Genomic DNA, 20,671 nt, shown 5'->3' with positions numbered 1-20,671 from the left:
GCTGATGTACTCCTGTACAGGGTGCTGTAGAGAGGATGCCAGCAGTCTGGGGTGGGGGTCAGGGTCACTGCCAGGCTCTGGGACCACATTTGACTGCCTCCATGGGCCTGGGGTGCTTCCTATTACCCCGTGTCTTCTGTTTTCTCAGCACTAGTGATAGTGGATTCTTGCTGTGTGGGGCCTCTCCTCTGTGCTCATGCTTATGTTCCCCAGGACAGTGGAGTGGTAGCTGGGGACACGTGTGTAAAATCTACCTTCCTTTTGAGGAACGTATGTTTCAGTCTGCAGAGCCTGGGCTGAGGACTGGAGCTGCGCTGGGCTTCCATGTCTCCTAACTGGATGGACGGGTCTGGAGTGTGCCTGTCTGCTCTCCTGAACTAGCTGTGGCGCCTCTGTTCCTTGTCTTTCCTGCCCTCTCAGGTGAACTGTCCTTGCTCTGGCAGATTTAGTCCCCGGGCTTTATCCATATTCTGTTAATTTTATTGTCCTCCCAACTAGCTACTAAACCCTTCTTTCAGTTCTTCTGTTGCCATTTACATCTGACCTTCATTCCTTGTCCTAGCTGGATTTTCTATTTTTCAGACTCTTAAACTAGAGTCTTAAACTCTTAAACTTGTGGTAAGATCATGAAATTTCATAGCTTCTGGAACTCTTTTTACATAGATCATTCCCAGATCTGTATCTCCATCCTTGCCCGTTCTTTCTCGTTCGGTCTTGTGTTGTCCACTGGGACATTTCCCTTCGGCTTTTTTGCTGCTCCCTGAGACCAAATGTGGTGAGTATGGAGGTGTTTCTTCTCTCAGAAACCTTTCCTCATCGCATACTTTGCACTTCCCTCAAGGGACTTCAGACTGAGAATTCTCCCTTTGGGTTCAGCTTTCTTCTGGTCTTTTACTTACTACTTCTTGACGCAGAGAGATCATAGGGAGGACCCTGCTGGATTGTTGTTCTCTCTTCCACCGAACTTTCAAAGTCAGAATATTTCCAGCCACACAGAGAAGCTACTTACTTAGTTTCTTGGTTTCTTTTCATATTTTGGATATGTATATTTTTCCAATAAGAGCTGACCTGCATTGGGAGCACCAAGTTGGTTGCTCTTGGAGCTTCTCAGACGTCCTTGGGTGGGAGGAGGCTGGGAAAGGATGCTGGCCTGGGTATGTGGAGGCAGGTTGTGGGCCCAGGTCCCCAGTGACAGGCTCATGGGGTGAACTTGGTGAACAGTGGACCTTCTGCTTTTATTTCCTTGGCAGTATAACAGTGGGGATGAACTTGACATTCCTTAAAGGTCCATTGCACTTGAAAATGCAGAAATCTCAGTTCTAAACCTACATGTGGAGCCATCCTCAAATTTGTTGCTTTTGCCTGCCCTGTGGAACAGAGAGGTCAGATTCTTCTTGACACCCAGCAGTGCTTCCTTCTGCCGAGTTTTGGGGGTTGTCTCTAGCCCTGCCTGCTGCTGTTCTCTGACGGGCTGGGAATCTGATGGTCAGTGTTCAGGGCTGAAGCTCTTTGTGAGGCTGCCTAGTTCTTCCTGAGGTTCTAGGAGAGGCAGGCTCGGGGACCAGGCAGACAAATGGCTGCTTCTGCGAGCGCAATAATGGCATGTAGAGTCTCTGTCCTCAGAAAAGAGGCACAGGCCTCTTGGGAGGATGGAGAGGGATGATTTCAATTTTAAATGTGATGAAGCTCAGAGATCAGACCTCCCCAGCCCAAAGAGATAAGAGAAAATTCTGAGTGTGCATTGCTGAGGTGGGGAGAGAGAACCCTTGTCAGAGCCCCTCCCATTGCTCTTGGCCTGTGTGGGAGGCTTGATTTCCAGCTCGAAATCTACACTCAGGTTAGTTTCTTCAGAGTAGTCAAGGGTCATTAGTCCAATCTCTTTTCATGCCTGTTTCTCCATGAGATTATCCTCACCTCCACAGTGTATGAAACCGTCATCTTCGTGGAGAATGTGTGTCTGTGTTTTGTTTTGGTTAAGAGAATCTCTGTCCATGAGTCTATATTCAACTCCCTGGGACCCTCAGATGAGTAGGCCGGTGCAGACAGTGGTGGGCACGTGTGGGGCAGTCCAGCCCCTTGCTGTTGGCTGCATCTCCCAGGCTGTGAATGAGACCCATTTCCCTAGGAAGTTTTTCAGTACGGAAGGGCTGCAGTGGCTTCCTGAGAGGGGTTCCAGGCCTTGCACTCACTCCCTCACTCCTTCCTGCGGCTGCACTGCCGGGGGGTGGGGCAGGGTCCTGGCTGCGGGCACTTGTGTGGGCGGGGCTGGTGTCTCCTGAGCCTGCAGAGAAGCCTCCCTATCTGGCTTGCTTGCTGAACCATCTAAAAAAGTTATTTTTCTCCCCCTTACTTAAGATATTCATGTACATTGTAGGAGATTTGGAAAACAAAGAAAGTACAAAGTAGTAGATAAAATTTACCTACAACTCAGAGGGAAGAAAAGTAACTACTGTTAAATTTTCCTTTTATGATATATGTGAGTGTGTGTGTATATGTGTGTGCATCCTCAAACATTCTAGATTTAGCTCTGTGGATAGCAGTGTCTAGCTATATACGGGGTTATAGCCCAGAATGTATGCTGTTAATTTTTTTCTTCATATTGTTGAGCATATCCAGTTTGGTAACCTGCTGCTTTTTACACCTAGCATTAATTGCATTCGGAATATTTTTCATGCTGTTAAGGACTCTGAAATGTATTTTTAAGGGCCGTGTAATATTTCACTGTTTGGTTGTACCCTTTTTAGCTGGTTCCCTACTGGTAGACATTTAACCTGCTCTGTTGGGAAGTGAGTCAGGGCTGCGGCCACCATGGCCAGTGTGATAAGGTTGCCAAGAAGAGAGTCATCCCATTGCTGTGGGACTGCGGGGTGCTCGACACCACGTTCTCCTTTGGGCCATCAGGATTCTCCTTGGGGCCAGGAAGAGGAATAGTTGAAGAGAGCAGATGAATTATGCTGTGTGTCGAGTGATTTTAAATGACAGTCTCTTTCTCTTCCCCTCCCCTTCTCTGCTCTGGTCACCCCCGCAGGGCAGTAAACGGCTTTGACCCGGCTCCTCCTCCTCCTGGTCTGGGCTCCTCGCGCCCGTCGTCAGCACCGGGTATGCTGCCGCTCAGTGTGTGAGTGCCCGGCCTCCAGGTGGGGGCTCCTGCCCCCCTCCAAGCACCAGGACACCCACGCCTCACCCCTCGGTGCCTGGGCCCAGCTCGTGCCCCTCCGCCTGCCTCCCCACGGCTGGCAGAGGGCAGACTGCATGCAGTGGCGGCTGCTGGGCCCGGTCTGGCCCCAGGACTCTGCGCGATATCAATACTGGCTATTTTCTCTTCTCGCCGTAGTGCCGTTGGTTTCACATGATTGCACTTTTGTGGGTCACAAGGTGATACATGCGTGTATTACTCGGTCACTGGATGCAGAAGTACCCATTCATCATAGCATCTCCTAGCCCCGCCCTGCTGTACTGATAGGATTTAGTTGTGTTTAGGACATTGCAGATCTTCTAGAAGTTCTTCCCCAAATCAGGTCAACTTGTGGTCTCCTCCTGAGCTCCCAGCCAAGCGCCTCCAGTGCTGACGATCATGTGTCCCCCTCCCCCCGCCCCGGGTTGGGCCTGTGGCTGGCGAAGAGTCAGGAAGGCCACTGAACTAGGGAGCATTTTCTGCACCTTCTGGTTTTACTTTCTCAGTTACCATTCCGTAGACTTGCCTCCCCGAGCAGCCAAAGGCCCAGCTGAGATAGCAGGAGCTTTGGGGCCTGGGTGCTCTCAGGGCTGGGCCCTGCCGTCTCCTCCTCCACTGCCTCAAACTTGGGGGAGGGGGTGGCGGCCGCCCCCTCGGCAGCTCTCTGGTCCTTCAGTGAAATGACATCTTCAGAGTGCTTTTGTTTGGTCTCCAGAGGGCCTGTCCTGTTGTGTCAGGAAGGGTTGCGTGGCCTGACTCCAGCTCCAGGGGGCAAACTGACCATAAGTGGTCCTCCCTGTGCATCCTTTGATTACTCTCATGCTGCATTTACTGTTTACATTTGTTTTATTGTACATAGGTTTGTAAACATTATTGCCTAAGATATTTGTATATAACTTGGGCTTTGTAGCTTTTATTTATTCAGAACTCATATGGCATGTTAAAGACTTACGATGGTGTCCTACTCCGGGCAGCTGTATAGAGTCATCATGTGGTTAAAAAAATACTTCCCTTCGAAAAAATCTTTTAATGTGGAAACAATAAATTTCACAGAAAAAAATAAAAGGTTTGAGGTTGCTTTATTGGGTTTCTGCCATCCTGCGAGAGAAGAGCCGGAGTGGCAAAGCCAGGTTCCAAGTTCACTTCCATTCTGACACGGGACACAGGATGGACAGCAACCATGGAACCGGGCATAGAAAATTCTGGTGGCCTTGGGATGTGTCTAATGTGCTGAGCGGATGTCTTCATGCTGATTTTTATCATTTTTTTTTAATTGAAGTATGGTCCAATTTTACACAAATTACAGGTATACAGTATTGTGGTTCACAGTTTTTAAAGGTTATATTCCATTAATAGTTACTGTAGAATACAGGCTATATTCCCTGTGTTGTACAATACGTCCTTGTGGCTAATTTATTCCTCAGGATGACTCTGGGTTCTGGTTTCTGCTCTTAGCTGTGATTTCCAGGAGCAGCCTGAGAATGGCCCCAGCCTCGTGCGGACCTCTGGGAGGAAGGGCCTGGACTTTGAAGGAGACGACTTGCTAAGTCCTGGAGTAACTGCAGTGGGTCCAGGAGACTGGTCCTCTTGTTGGGCTGCCTTTCACACAGCTGGTATTCTGGGATCAGAGGTTACTTGGGTCTGGGCTTCTCTCCTCATCCCTTGATGGAATTTGAGGAACAAGTAAACTCTGGGGGTCTGTATGACTGTGTCAGATTCTGAGCTCTGTTTATAGCAAAGAGCATAAACAGAATAGTTTTTGTCATTTTTAAACTATATGTAAATGAAAACTAAGTGATTCCAGTTTCTAAGTGAATAAACATTGAGGTGTAGGATACATTAAAATTTTTTTCTTCTGTCTGTCAGTTCGCCGGCAGGAATAGCTTTTCTGAGTTGTTCCTGGAGATTTCGTCATAAGCTGACCCACGAGAGATGCTTGCTCTTATGTGTGTGTGTGCTCTGCCCAGCCCTGCTGGCTGAGAGTTGAGAACTTCAAGCCTCTCACCAATGAGCAGTCTCCCAGTTTCTCTCCCAGCCATCATGGAAGGGTTGGATGAGGTCAGGGGTGTCAAACCTCTGTCTCTATGCAGGAGCCCCACATCTAAAGCACACACACAGAGCTGCTCTAGTTAAAGCGAGGATGAGTTCTGGAGCTTGAATCCTTGTCCCTGGCTCTCCGGCAATGTCTCAGTTCCTCCCCAGCTGTGGACTCCTGGGATCATCTCACCAGATGGCTGTCAGTTGTTACTCAGGCAGCGACTGGGAGTGGGGCCTGTGTGTTGTTCTCTGATGTCACCACTTTTGCTTTGGGTCCGGGAGAGCACAGGCCAGGTCTGTGAAGGCATGGTGGAGTAGGCTGCCTGGCTCACTTTGTGGGGGTGGAGTGGGAACTCCCTTGAAGTTCTGGTTTTGTTACAACTACAGCACCTTTGGCATATGACCCCCTGAGGAAGCTGCTTGATTCCCTGGGCTTCTTTCAGCTTTCCAGGTCTTCCTCCACTTATCGTGGGACAGTGTTCTGATAAATCCATTCATTATAAATTGAAAATGCATTTACTACATCTAACCCCCTGACCATCACAGCTTAGCCCTATCTACCTTAAACATGTTTAGAACATTTGAATTAGCCTACAATTGGGCAAAATCATCTAATACAAAGCCTGTTTGATCATAAAGTGTTGACTGTCATATATAATTGATTGAATACTGTACTGAAAGTGAAAAATGCAGCGGTCATCTGGGTGCACAACGGTTGTCATATCTATCATGTGACTGACTGGGAACTGCCCGGCCAGTGTTGTGCGAGAGGATCGCACTGTGTATCGCTAGCCTGGGAGAAGATGAAAATCTAAAATTCAGTGAGTGGTTTCTATTGAGTGTTTTGCTTTTGCATCATGGTAGAGTAAAAAAAAATCTCTAAGTCAGACCATTGTAAGTCAGTGACTGTTTGTATCTGGCTCACGATGCTGCTTTGTACACGCTCACATAGAGCCTTTGCTTCCTAGTCTGAAAGAGCTGCGTATTATTTGCCTATCTACTTAATCTTCTCTGAGTGGGCCCTCCTCCTAGCGCTGCACATTGCCAGTGTGTGCAGCTCTCACAGAAACCTTCAGGAATGAGCCCTCCCACAGGCTGGTTCCGGGTGGTGGTCTCCCCCGAGTGGGCATGGAGGGGCTGAGCTTCCCGGTGGCCAAGGACAGCTTCTTGCCTCCAGGCATTTTCATCTCACAACTCATTCCCATCCCTTGTTCCTGAAACGTCATCGTCCTGCTAGGTGCCAGAGCTGGGGTGTGGAGTCACCAGTGAGGCAAGGGAGAGCTGTGTACTGTGACCTGGGAGTGGGACGAGCTGGCTTTCCCTCAGTTTGCAGAAGGGAAAGCAGGCCCAGGGTTTAGGTGACTGGCCTGAGCTCACACAGCTGGTTCATGGGAAAGCCAGGTTTGGAAAGGGGCCCAGTGTCCTTTTCTGCTGTGTTTACCACTTCATCAGACTGGAGGCTTCGCTGGTCTTGACTCTGACTTGTGTCTCAGGAGGTGAGCTGATTCTGAACGCTTGGAAGTGATACTCGAGGGGGCGGCAGCAGGAGCACAGTGGCTCATGGCTCATCCACACGGCTCCTCTCCCCGTGTCAGTTGGTGTTGACTTTGTTTCTCTCAGAGGCTACCTTAGAGCTGCCATTAGCATCTTCTGAGAGCCACGGTGGAAGCTGGCACTTCTGGGGAAGGGAACGTGAGGACGTGACCTTGGGTGGAGCAGTGGCTTCGGAGACAGCCTGTAACCAGGGAGTATCCAGGCTGGCCGCTGGTGGGAACAGGGCCTGAGGGAGATGGGCCCAGGCTGTCAGTTGTCCGCATCGTTTGCACAGAGGATGCTAAGATTAGTCTTTTCTATGTTCTTTTACTTCATGGGTTGTTTTTCTCTTTGTATTTGCCTCAAAATTTGAAACAAATTGAGAGCACTAGCTTGGCCTTTAAAATATAAATGTGTTACTTGATTTTTTAAAAAAAATGAGAGCGGAGGCAGGAGGCATCTTTGCAAATTCTGTTCCTGTGACAGAGCATCTTATCTGAAAACGGGTCCTGTGGCTGTTAAAAATATACACGGGGATGTGTGTGTGTGTTAGTCGCTCAGTCGTGTCCTACTCTTTGAGACCCATGGACTGTAGCCCACCAGGCTCCTCTGTCCATGGGATTCTCCAGGCAAGAAATACAGTAGCCCTTAAAATTTTTTTTTTTAATAATTTTATTTTTGGCTGTGCTGGGTCTTTGTTGCTGCTCATGAACTTTTCTCTAGTTGGTGAGCGGGGCTACTCTTTATTGTGGTGCATGAGCTCTAGGGCATGCAGGCTTTAGTAGTTGCGGCATGTGGCTCGGTAGTTGCAGCTCCCACTCTCTAGAGCACAGGCTCAGTAGTTATGGTACGTGGGCTTAGTTTCTCTGCAGCTTGTGGGATCCTCCCAGATCAGGGATGGAACTTGTGTCTCCTCCATTGGCAGGCAGAGTGTTTACCACCAAGCCACCAGGGAAGCCCCTTTTTTTGATTTTAAGGAGGAAGAGTCTCTAGTAATATTAATGTAACAGACTTCTTATGTAAGATAGCGCAGGTGAAGAGGCCAATTTGAAAACAGGACAAAGCTTATGGTGTTGGTGTTATGCACATAGGGTAATGCTTTATTTACTCTGCCGCCCGCCTGTACCCACAAGAGTTAGTGTTTCCTGTCAGCTCTGAAGTCTTCACCAAGGGAAGCTGAACAGATGTTTCACTTGTTCACTTGTGGGGTGTTTTCAATTTTGCTGCCTCTGTTAACATAGGGGAGATCCTGCCTGGATCATGGTTTGCAGGCGGAGGCCTGGGATAAGGGTGCTGGGCTGGCAGGCCTGGGCAGGTTTTCTGGCACATGCCTGGATCAGCAGTGATGTCATGCGAGGCTCAGAGCCTAAATTACCCTCTGTAAGTCTTGAATCAATTTGACAATGTGACAAGCTGTAACAACTTCTCAACTGTGGTAGTAAGAACAAAGTCAGTCTCTGTAGCCCTAATACAAACGTCTGCTGGTGGGGGAATGGAGTGGTTAGGATAACCGCTCAGCTGGACAAGCAACCGTGGAGCCACTGACCTGTAAGTCTGCGGTTGTGCTCATCCATGCATCAATAAGAAAATGACACAAAATCGATGAATGTGCAGCTTTCTAAAACAGAAGTGAAGTGAAAAGATGGACTAGTTTTACTCTGTGGATTCTAAATTTTCCTGTAAAGTGGCCCAAATTTTTTAAAAATTGAAGTCATCACGAGCCTGAATTTCTTTCACTTGAGACATGTGCTAGGAGTTGTGAGATCTGAGTAAGCAGCACAAAGCAGGGGCTCCTTGGACCTGCCAGATGACTGGGCTGAGGCCTCCAAGGGGAAATTTTACCACTCAGATGCCCCTAGGCTCCACCCCAGAACTGCCTAGTGAGGAGAGTTCTGAATTTCATGGACGCTGAAGTGCCAGCAATTATAAGACACACCTTTATTTTGTAAAGTAGTAGGAAAAGTGTGCAGTTGTAAGTGTGTAATTGAAAATGCTTATTATTAAGACTTTGTATTTAAATTTATGTTTGGCTGTGCTTTGTTGTTGCATGGGCTTTCTCCAGTTGTGGAGCGTGGGCTTCTCATTACGGTGGCTTCCCTTGTTGCAGAGCACGGGCTCTGGAGCTCAGGTTTCAGTAGGGGCTTTGCTGCTCCACAGCATGTGGAATCTTCCTGGATCAGGGATCAAACCCATTGTCTCCTACATTGGCAGGCGGATTCTTATCCACTGAGCTGCTGGCAAAGCCCCAAGACTTTGTATTTATTTAAAGACTTCTTTATGCAGATTTTCATCATATCACACTTACTTAATTCATGTACAAAAAGGAAAATGTGAGACATACTCCTAGACTTCACATTATAATTCCGATGTTCTGAATTGTGTCTTGACCCAAGTGGTCCTTGTCCATGTTTTCCTGAGCAATGTTGTCCTCTGCGGCACGGTGAGCACTGGCCGTGCAGCTCTGCTCTGCTGCAGGCTCCAGAACTTTCTTCTGAGCTGCTGATACTCTCACTACAAGATCTGATGCTGGGCTTTAATGACCTCACCAGGAGTCAGGCAATTACAACCACATGACAGCTGCCACCTCCTGAAGGTGATTGTGGGGTGCGTGAGTTTACACAGGTGAGAACAGGAGCATCTCAGCTTCCGTATGGTATGGTCCTTGACGGAGGCAGCAGTCTTGCTCGGATGTCCCAGTCAGATCCAGTGTTTAATAGTCCGATTATGTCACATTACATCTTGAGTAAGCTTCACGACATCTAGTGAGCATGGAATCTATTATTGGGCTTTTTGAAAAAATAAACAGGCCTCACTGCTGTAATGCATCAAACGTGAGTTTGTAGTCTTGGTTTAAGGCTTAGGGACATGATCATACTTTGTACATGTGGTACATGGACGCTGTAATTATAGTAATCATATGCTGTGCATGTGGTACATGGATGCTCTAATTATGGCAATCATACTTTGTACATGTACATGGATGCTGTAATTACGGTAATCATACTTTGTGCATGTGATACATGGATGCTGTAATTATGGTAATCATACTTTATGCATGTACATGGACACTGTAATTACGGTCATCATACTTTGTGCATGTGGTACACGGTGCTATAATTAGGGTTAACATTCTTTGGAAACTGGTATTATCATGTCAATATACCCTTATCGATAAGTTTCGTATTACATTTCTGAAAAGGGTTGTATGAGACATTTCACATGATTTGCTAGATTCTCAAATGACAGGTGGCTACACAAGGAGGTAGACTGCCTGGTTGGTCCTGATGGTGCACAGATGTAGCATTTCAGCAAATGCTCAGAATTTGGGAAAGCTCTCTGGGCTGGGACTGGGAAACCTCTGTGGATTGGGACTCCCCTCAACTCTCAGCCATGGGCTTCCCTCAGGCCTGCCTGCCTGAACTAGGGGGCAAGGCGCCATTGTGTCCACTTCCTAGATTCCAACCCATGGGCTGTTGTGATTTTTTTTTAGGGTGGAGCAGGAAGTGGTGGTTCCTAGAGTCTGAACTGTGAGCTCTTCCCGTCTTGATAAACATGTCTGTTGTCATAGCAACGTTGGCTTCAGGAGGAAAGGGACATGAGTCAGTGATACCCAGAGCCATAGGGAAGGCTGGTTGTTAAGAATTTGGTTTCCACGTTTCATCTTAGTTGAGGTTTCCAGGGAGGGGGAAGGTTGGTGAGAGAAACCGTGCTCGTCTTCCTGATGTCAGCATGCCTAGGATAGGCAGGCTGGGAACAGGTGTGTTATTTCTACTAAAGTAAGAGTCTTCTAGAATGTCTGCATTCTAGGCAAGGGCAGACAGAGCATTTAGTGTATGTGACCAAGTTAAAATCCTAAGAGAGCTCATCTAGACTGCATTCCACAAAAGGCTAAGACTTCTCCATGCATTCTGGAACCCCTCCTCACATCGGACCATGTGCCCGTGGGTGGGCGCTGGCCAGCTGCTTTGTCTTTGACATGCCCAGAGCCCAGCTCCCAGCTATAGTGTGTTTCATGAACAACCTCAGACTATGAAGCAGTGGTTTGTTTAGTGAAGAAAGGTCCCGTCTAGTTAGCGTCTTTGTGGAATCAGGAATTGGAATCTGTTCATGTAGGTTGTGTTTCTCCTGACTGGCTGAGTAGTTGGGAAACAGTATGACATGAACAACAGGTAAACCAGCTAGCAAGGAAGATTTTTTCAGAAAAGCCTCTGAATTCCACAAACCCTTGGACTGAGACGCCAAAAGCAAGGGTGAGAACGTGCATAAGAGACTTAAGTGCAGCTTGCCTTTCCTCCTGCTAGTGACAGTTTTGAGAAAGGGAACACTTCAGCCCATTTTTCACATCCTCACAACTGCTAAGCAGCTTCAGTATGTACTTCAGACCACCAGAACCAGCCTAACTTGAGCTTATCATAAAAAAATGCCAGCATGGCTACATGACTGTGTTCCCTTAGATTTCTCTCCAGCCCATCCTATCTGGCCCACAGCTGCCCTTGGATCTCACCACCAAATCCTCCCAAAAGCATTTTTAATGTGCATCCTGCCTGAAAATAGTCTGAAACTTCTTGGGCCTACTTGAAATACTCTAATCCAGTAATGGGCTTCATTGGACAATGAAACCCTCCTCTCAAGGCTTCATCCCACAGTCCTGGACTGCTCATCAGGAGAGCAGGACAGCCACCAGCCTGCCCAGAGAACTCGCCTGTCACCTGACAGTTTCTGGGCGTGCGGTGCCCTGAGAACAAGCAGCCTGGCTATCAACACTGTAAGTCTACGTAGCGTCCAACCTCCAACCACATCACAGGTGGGGAATCGAGAACAGAAGGTGAGAAAACAGATTGCACATTCACATGATTATTCTTGTTTATTGAGGTCTGTTTATTCTCCACGGGTGCTTTTTCCTCCAAGTAAACAGAGCAGGCGTAAATATCTATAATGAATAAATTTATTGTCTTACAAAAATCATTGTCTAGAAATATGGGAATACAAGAAAAGATATTTGCAGTCAGGTGTCTGGTGGTCAACAGCCAGTACAATTCATAAAGGGGGAAAAAATCAAAGATTCCAAACCCACATGACAAATTCTTCCCAACAGATGTTAAAGCTTTTAACCCAAAAGGTTTGTGTTTTCAAGCACATTGCAGAGGATCAAGGATTTATAATTAACACTGATTCATTGTCACTGAATGTTTATAATACCACTTTGACTAGAGAGGTACATGATATGAAGAAGCACAGTCAAAACTTAATACATTAAATTGTTACAGAGGCAAATAATATATTTAACATTGTCTTAGTACTGTAGTGTCTAAGGCACTTTCTGTAATGTCAGTTTGATTAACTATCAACCCCAAACAGAATGCTAAATGTTTACTGTAACACTGTCCCGAGGGTGTGGGGAGGGAGAAATGAAAAAGGAGTCATCCACTGGCATGTCAACATTCAGGCAGGTGGCCTCTGTTCCCGAGGTGCTGTCCCCCTCACTGACAGACTTGAACAAGTCTCGGACACAAAACCAATCTTCCCATTTTGGGCTCAAAGCAGCGGCTGAATTTGCAAGGTCAGCATGAGAGCCTGGCTGGCGAGGAAGGGTGTCCCCCTAGCTTCTGCTCTGGCCTGTGGCTGCGAGGAGCAGGCCATCTAGAAGTCACTGTGATGGCTGCCCCTGGGCCTCAGCTGCATCGTGGCCACTGTCCTGTCGGCACAGAGCAGCCCTGGCTGAAGACAGTTCACGTGAAGAGATGCGGGGACCCCACGACTTGAGGGAGAGGGGCACTGCAACCCCACGGATGCTGCTTCCCCCACCCCACCCCCCATCTCGCTGAAGCCCCTTTCACAGTTTGCGCACTGAAATAGTGTCAATCATTATCTGAAGGAAATGAGAGCTACAGGTGCAGTTTAGGTTCCACAACGTTCTAAGGGACTTGATGTGGCTGCAGAGGCAGGGGCCACGTGAACACAGAACTAAGGTAGCTGTCTGTACGACAGAGCATGCAGAGCGATGGGGCTGCAACCGCTAGGTGGCCCCATGACCCAGCGACTGGCAGCGGGTCTGGCGTTTGTTTGAAAAAGGGTTCTCTTAATATGTATTATAAAATGGTCTCTTGGTGGATATATGGAAAATAGATGCAATGATGAGGCGATCTGTTTAATATGTGTAGGTTTTGTGTATATATATATATATATATATATAAAAAGGGGAGCAATTGTACCTAAATCTGAAGCAGGAGACGTGTGTGTAGGCCATGAGGCCTTAAGACACAGTTGATCTCTCAGGAAGGAGTCTCGCAGCTCGCCGGTTCCCCAGATCTGCAGGAGGCCCCAAGGTGGGGGCGCAGGTGACTTCCTACATGTCCTGCGGTATCGCCTCCTCCAGCTTCCTTGGACTTACTCGGACTGTGGCGGCTGCGTCTCGTTGATGTCACTGGTCTTACTTTCTGTGTCATCGTCCGACAGCTCCAGGGATGCACCCTCAATGTGCAGCTGGCGCCGGCCTGATCGGCTGGAGGAGAAGCTGATCGGGCCGCCTCTCCTGGAGGGAACAGAAAGCAGGTGCACGTGGCCGCCAAGTTGTCCAACCACCTGAGGACTCAAACCTCCCCACCCAGGACCCAGCCCCCGGGGTGGTGGTGAGCTCTGAAGGGCTCTGTGCTTAGCCACCACTGCCACCCGCTGAGCATCATCCTGGGGGGTGTGGTGGCCGGGCCCTGCTGTCCCTCCCAGACACAGTGAGGAAAGCACCACCGGCTCATCCCCGGCCAGCCGCTCCCCAAAGGGCAGATGGAGAGGAAATGCTCTGTGCAGGCTTTGTGGGCCTCCTAAGGTCTCTGCTGGTCTTTTTACAACCTTTATCAATGTCAACACCACTCTTAGCATACAAGAGCAGGGCAGACAGGCTCCAGCCTACAGGCCACACCTGTGCTAAGCTGTCCTTCTGGGGAGAAGCCTTGGCTTCCTGTGTCCTGGGGTGCATCAAGTCTGCCATGGAGAGGCTGCCCCCGCCCACGAGGGACAGGGACAGACTCCTTGGTTGGCACACAAGCTTCAAGCCGTGCATTTGCACAGCCCCTGAGTAAACACAGAGCCAGTGAGTGAGTGACCTGTTGCTTGTCCGCTCTTCAGACCACCAATGGTCAGGAGTCCTGAACGGGTACATGCCAAGGAGGACCTGCACACATGGCCAAGAAAACCACAGTGTCTGGAGCCACTCACCTCAGCCGGTTCTTCAGGGTGCTGACTTCGCGGCTCAGGCCCTCGTTGGCCTCGGTGGCATCGTCCAGTTCCCGCTGGAGTTTGCGCCGAGATGCGTTGGCACGTGTGGCTTCTTCCTCTGCTTCCTCCAGCTGCCGTTTGAGCTGCTTCATCCTGGCGTTGGCCTTCTCCATCTCGGGGAAGTTACAGGAACCGAGTCAAACCGCTAAATCCAAATTCGCGTCGCTATGTCCTGAATGTTTCAGCACAGGCCTCTGCCCCACTGGCCACACGTGTGCACACACACAAGGGCCCGGCCTAAGGCCTTTTGAACAGCCTGCCATTCTCTGCACAACCGTGTCTACACAGTATATTGAAAGTGAAAGTGAAGTCGCTCAGTCGTATCTGACTCTTTGCGACCCCGTGGACTGTAGCCTACCAGGTTCCTCCATCCATGGGATTCCCTAGGCAAGAACAGTGGAGTGGGTTGCCATTTCCTTCCCCAGGGGATCTTCCCAATCCAGGGATCGAACCTGGGTCTCCCTCATTGGAGGCAGACGCTTTAACTTCTGAGCCACCAGGGAAGCCCTTTAACACAGCATAAGGCTAAAGGAAACTTTTAAACAATTGAAAACCAATTTTCATCCCTGAGTTTTCTACAGAAAAGTGACATCTTCACATGAGTGATCTATGGAATTGTGAAAGGAAACTGCTATTGCTGCAAAACACAGAAGAGCCAGCAACACGGACAGTTTCCACCCCCAGGAGATGGTGTATTCATTTTACACCTCCTTTCAACGTGGGCATGTCAATATTCTATGTTGATTTAAGTACCAAGCCACTTTGGAAAACCAAGTGAGAACTCGGCCTGCCACTGGCCCACTCACTCCTGAGCCACAGAAACTGACCAACGTCTTGCTGGTCCAGTTCACACCCACCCAGAATTGCTCTCGGTGTTGCTAGGCCCTGGGGTGGGGAAGGGAGGGTCTGGGCTAGAGGCAGTGGATCCTCAGGTCTCCCAGAGGAGCGAGAGCACAGCCCCCCAGGCTGCAGCCAGTACAGAGCTGACATGCCCTGACACTTAGGAAACAGATGCCTGGACACAGACGAGGACCACTTGGGTCCCACGTGCAGTGCACTCGCTTTTTCTTCCCTTCCCACTACCTCCTGCATCTGCCCCTCCACCCGGCCAACATTGAATGACTGCCAACTCCAGCTTTTCTAGGCATTCAGATGACAGTGGTGAAACAGGCAGAAATCTCTGCACTCATGCAGTGTCCACTCTAGTGATGGAAACATGGTAGTTAAGATCAGTTCAGGCCTCCCCACTTCAAGCCTTCCCCAAGGCTCTCGCCCACCCCTTCTTAATATGTATTATGGGGCAGGGCTGCATCCTAATCGCCTCTGTATCCCCAGCACCCAGGAGTGACCAGCAGGAACAAGAAACAGCATGTGTACTGAAACACTAGAAGTGAGAGTTTCCAACAGTTCTTCCTAAGTCAGCGAGTCACATAGTAAATGGCTGGTCTCGTATCTGTGTTCCTGTACAGCATTCAGGGTGGAAGATGTGTTCCTTTTACGTGCCTGCTCTCCTTACCTGTTCTTTATACTGGTCAGCATGGCGGCGTTCATCTTCAACCTGCATGAAGATTTCTTTCAGCTTCTTCTCGGTACGACGGACTAGTTTGTTGGCGGCGGCTCTTTCCCTGTGAAAATGATCAACATACTCATTTTCACAGTTCTTGCAATGAAAGTATTTTAAGTCCTTTTCTCTGGAAGATGACACACGTTGGAGTGCTTTCCAGGACCCCTGTATCATCGTGATCAACACAGCCCAGAAACTTCTCCCTTCTGGTTGAACCATGGATTGCCTTTAACGTAGTCTAATGCTGACAGAACACCTGCATTATTCTCTCACACATGGATATTTATCATCTTAGTGATCTTCTGAAGATCAAAGGTCACTTACATCGAGTGTAGAGTTTTTGGAAATGAAAACCTTAGTTGGTTACTCTCATCACCTAACATTTTAGCCTGGAAAACAAAACACTCCCATTTATTGATTGTTTCAATTTAAAATTACTTCCCACTGACTGAGATCCCCTGGAGGGCAAGGCAACCTACTCCAGTGTTCTTGCCTGGAGAATCCCATGGACACAGGAGCCTGGCAGGCTAGTCCATAGGGTCAGACATGACTGAAGTGACTTAGCACGTACCTACCAAGATGCTAGAGCAGCTGAACACTGAAACAACTCCCCCCACTTCAGGTAGGAGTCAAGGCACCATGTTCTAGACAGGCCTCCACTGTCCCACGTGAAGGAAGGAGAGTTAACTTGGAGAACTCCACTGAAAACACAAAAGGGTCTTTTGTTCCTTCACAAATATTATGCAAAAATGGATAGGATGGAGTCAGCTGAAAGGGCCAAGTCATGTTAATTATAACTAACAACAAACAAACCCTTAGCTGTTACATTTGAGAGCAGGGGGACAAAGTTCCGGATGCTAGGCCGGGGAGGACTCTGGGCATAGACCCTGTGTTTCTGGGTCCCCAAGCTCCTCAACAAGAGGGTGAAGTTGAAAGTCTGCTCCAGCTCCGGCCGCCTGAGATTCTATTCTAATAGATATGTAAATGCCTGCCAAAAAGCTGCTTTGTGCAATTCCTCATGAATTTCAGAATGGTTTAAGACCCCAGAATGGAAACTGTTGAGGAATCCCTTCCTAAAGGAGAAAAAAAAAGCTTGTGTTTTTTGTTTCACTGCATTTCTTCTCTGCCAACACACTGTAGCATTTCACGTGATGCCGTGAACTTGGGCTCAGCCTTGGGCAGAGATGTAAACTATGGCACCAGGAAGTCATGGGGCACACACAGCATGATCAGCCCTCAGCTGAGTCTGGGAAGAGCTGACAGGCGAGCCCAGTGTTCCCTGAGGGCTCACACCAGCTTCTCTGGTTATATGTGCTCTTGTGATTCTTTCCCCAGCAACGAAGCTCCCCGGGACAAGGGGCATTGGTATCATCTCTATAAACCTGGACCTAGTCTGTAGCAGAGATACTGTAAAAACCTTTTTTTGGCTTACAGCACTGAAAACCTCTTACTTGGCTTCCTGCTCAAGCTGCTCCTCCAGCTGCCCAATCTTGGCTTCCAGGGCAGAGATGGTGGCCTTGAACTTGGACTTGACAGCGCCCTCTAGCTCCTGCAGCTTGGCCTTCAGCTCCTTGTTCTGCCGCTCCAGCTGCTGGCGTGCATTGTCGCTCTTCTGGGCAGCGCTGCGCTCAGCTGCCAGCTCAGTGTTCAGCGTGTCCACCTGAAGGGGAGACGGGTCAGTTGTGCAGGGGATGGCACAGTCCCTCCTGGGGTGGGGGGACATGGCAGGCCCACCTGCAGTGTGGTCTTGCGGAAGCGGTCGTTGAGCAGCTCCATGTTGCTCTGCTCCTCCTCCAGCTCCTCCTCCAGCTGTGCGATCCGAGCCTCCAGACGCCGCTTCTCATCCAGCAGTGCAGACCTGCAGCCCAGGCGGCGACACTCAGCACGGAGAACTCCCAGGGCTTCTCCACCCACTGTGCTGCCACAAGCTGAGCAGCATTCTTAATTTTTCTCTTTCCCCTCCTCCCACCCCAATCTGCCAGGTCCTGTTAGTTTTTGCTTCCAAACACTCTGCCCACTTCTCTCCATCCCCAGGCCTTCCAGCTGGCCAGGCCCTGCTATCTCTCGCCTGGATCGCTGTGCAGCCCTCAAGCTTTGCTCCACAGCCAGTGTCAGCTTTAAAAGTGCAAAAAGATCCTGGTGTTCCATAGCTTGTCTAGCGCACCAAGATCCAAAGCCAGCTCCTCACCATGGCACACTAGAAATGGATCCTTAGGATAGCCAGTAAATGGAGAAAGCAACCTTTTAATTGTAAAAAAACAAAACAAAACCCCAAAACCTGACTTTCAATGAAACATATGTCGAGGGAAAGAGACCTAATGAATGTGAAAGTGAGGCCCTGCACTGCAAGGCCGTGCAGCCTGTGGAGGCCAGATAGGTTCTGAAGGCCCTTCCTGCACACCTGTGTGGACGTGACTGGTGCAGGGAGGTGTGACCCGGCAGGGCTGCAGCCAGTTGGCTAAGGCCCAGCATCTTGTGCTCATCTCTCCAGACTTTGAACAGATGAGCAAAGCAACCATTGACTCCCCAATGCCAGATGACCCCCATAGCCGACCTAGTGCTTTTGAGGACTGTGAGATACCCGCCCCTTCCGACCTGCTCAGGAGACTCACTTGCCAGAGGCGCTGTTGGCAATCTCATCCGCCAGCTCGTCTCTCTCCTGCTCAGCATGTCGGCGGGCTCGCTCGGATGAGGCAAGTTCCTGAGTGAGTTCAGATTGTCATGTAAGCTCTGGCTGCTAAGTTTCCTCAAATGTGAGGTCTGACAGTGCCTGTAGGCTGCTGCCACCTTGCTCGAGGCATCAAGTGTGCCTCAAATTGTAAACAGATTTGAGAAATACACTATTCAACCTCTCTGTCTTTAGTCAGGTAGAACAATATCAAAATGGGACCACTTTGCCCAAGTGAAGCAGTAAGATGGTCCAAGTCTTAGAGCAATTCCAAGGGAAAATATTTGTTAAGCAAATAGATGAATAAATAAACACACAAACCTCCTGCAACTGAAGGATTTCTGCTTCCAGGCTTTTCAGTTTCTTCTCACTCTCTTTGGATTGAGCAAAAATCTCATCCCGGGATGCACGAGCTTCTTCTAACTCACGCTGGTAGTCCTTCATCTGAGCCTAAGCATAAGGAGGAGGAAAGTTTTGGGGTAGTGTTCATTCTTAGTTTTTTTAAACATACTTTTCCCCCCAGATTATAAAATATGAATATTATAGAAGTATGTAGAAGTGACAATAAAGAAAACATTCAAGTCAATATCCCTTATGAATGTAGATGCAAAAATCCTCAACAAAATAGAAACCAACAAGATCCATCAACACATCCAAATGGGATTTGTCTGAGGAATTAAAGGTTGATTTGACATCCAGAAATGAATTAACATAACTATGTGATCACTTCAATTGACACAGATGCAACCTAATACCTTTCAATATAAAAACACTCAATAAGCCTTTGACAAAATTCAACATCCATTTATGATAAAAAACCCTCCAGAAAGCAGGCATAAAAGGCATACCTCAACATAATAAAAGCCATATATGATAAACCCACAGCAAACATTATCCTCAGTGGTGAAAAATAGAAAGCATTTCCCCTTTTTAAAGTTAGGAGAACAAGACAAGGATGCCCACTCTCACCACTACTATTCAACATAGTTTTGGAAGTTTTAGCCATAGCAGTCAGAGAAGAAAAAGAAATAAAAGGAATCCAGATTGGAAAAGAAGTAAAGCTCTCACTGTTTGCAGATGACATGAACCTCTACATAGAAAACCCTAAAGACCAACAGAAAATTACTAGAGCTAATCAATAAATATAGTAAAGTTGCAGGATATAAAATTAATACACAGAAATCCCTAGCATTCCTATACATTAACAACGAGAAAACAGAGAAATTAAGGAAACAATTCCATTCACCATTGCAATGAAAAGAATAAAATACTTAGGAATACATCTACCTAAAGAAACAAAAGACCTATATATAGAAAACTATAAAACACTGATTAAAAAAAAAAACACCAATGAAAGAAATCAAAGATGACACAAATAGATGGAGAAATATACCATTTTCATGGATCAGAAGAATCAATATAGTGAAAATGAATATACTACCCAAAGCAATCTATAGATTCAATGCAATCCCTATCAAGCTACCAACAGTATTTTTCAGAGAACTAGAACAAATAATTTCACAATTTGTATGGAAATACAAAAAACCTCGAATAGCCAAAGCAATCTTGAGAAAGAAGAATGGAACTGGAAGAATCACCCTGCCTGACTTCAGTTTATACAAAGCTACAGTCATCAAGACAGTATGGTACTGGCACAAAGACAGAAACATAGATCAGTGGAACAAATTAGAAAGCCCAGAGATAAATCCATGAACCTATGGAGACTGTATCTTTGACAAAGGAGGCAAGAATATACAATGGAGAAAAGACAATCTCTTTAACAAGTTGTGCTGGAAAAACTGGTCAACCACTTGTAAAAGAATGAAACTAGAACACTTTCTAATACCATACACAAAAATAAACTCAAAATGGATTAAAGATCTAAATATAAGACCAGAAACTATAAAACTCCTAGAGGAAAACATAGGCAAAACACTCTCTGATGTAAATCATAGCAGGATCCTCTATGACCCATCTCCCAGAGTAATGGAAATAAAAGCAAAAATAAATGGGACCTAATTAAACTTAAAAGCTTTTGCACAACGAAGGAAACTATAAGCAAGGTGAAAAGACAGCCTTCAGAATGGGAGAAGATAACAGCAAATGAAGCAACTGACAAAGACTTAATCTCAAAAATATACAAGCAACTCCTGCAGCTCAACTCCAGAAAGATAAGCGACCCAATCAAAAAATGGGCCAAAGAACTAAACAGACATTTCTCCAAAGAAGACATACAGATGGCTATCACACACATGAAAAGATGCTCAACATCACTCATTATCAGAGAAATGCAAATCAAAACCACAGTGAGGTATCATTTCATGCCAGTCAGAATGGCTGCTATCCAAAAGTCTACAAACAATAAATGCTGGAGAGGGTGTGGAGAAAAGGGAACCCTCTTACCCTGTTGGTGGGAATGCAA

The 20,671-nt window shown here is 47.6% G+C and overlaps 2 protein-coding genes across 7 annotated transcripts in view; one reads left to right on the top strand and one right to left on the bottom strand.

The window, feature by feature from the left end:
• Window positions 1-5,020, top strand: part of NDEL1 (nudE neurodevelopment protein 1 like 1) — a 45,918-nt gene extending 40,898 nt beyond the window's left edge. For 4 of the 6 annotated variants that reach the window (XM_043474482.1, XM_043474468.1, XM_043474491.1 and 1 more), the window contains exon 10: window positions 282-2,941. In XM_043474482.1, coding sequence (XP_043330417.1) covers window positions 282-376 — 95 coding nt within the window. In that variant the 3' untranslated portion in view covers window positions 377-2,941. Of the gene's footprint in view, window positions 1-281; window positions 2,942-3,028 lie in introns of those variants that run through there. The other 2 variants (XM_043474499.1, XM_043474508.1) reach the window with 1 other exon arrangement.
• Window positions 5,021-11,672: 6,652 nt separating this feature from the next.
• Window positions 11,673-20,671, bottom strand: part of MYH10 (myosin heavy chain 10) — a 121,247-nt gene continuing 112,248 nt past the window's right edge. Inside the window, 7 exon segments of the mRNA XM_043474452.1 lie at window positions 11,673-13,277; window positions 13,958-14,130; window positions 15,534-15,642; window positions 17,033-17,241; window positions 17,316-17,439; window positions 18,194-18,282; window positions 18,571-18,699. Of these exon segments, the coding sequence (XP_043330387.1) occupies window positions 13,133-13,277; window positions 13,958-14,130; window positions 15,534-15,642; window positions 17,033-17,241; window positions 17,316-17,439; window positions 18,194-18,282; window positions 18,571-18,699 (978 nt within the window). The 3' untranslated portion in view covers window positions 11,673-13,132.

Source organism: Cervus canadensis, chromosome 1 (assembly GCF_019320065.1).
Source record: "Cervus canadensis isolate Bull #8, Minnesota chromosome 1, ASM1932006v1, whole genome shotgun sequence".
NCBI lineage: Eukaryota > Metazoa > Chordata > Mammalia > Artiodactyla > Cervidae > Cervus > Cervus canadensis.
Note: the sequence above shows the minus strand (reverse complement) of the source record. Positions and strands in the feature narration are given on the sequence as shown.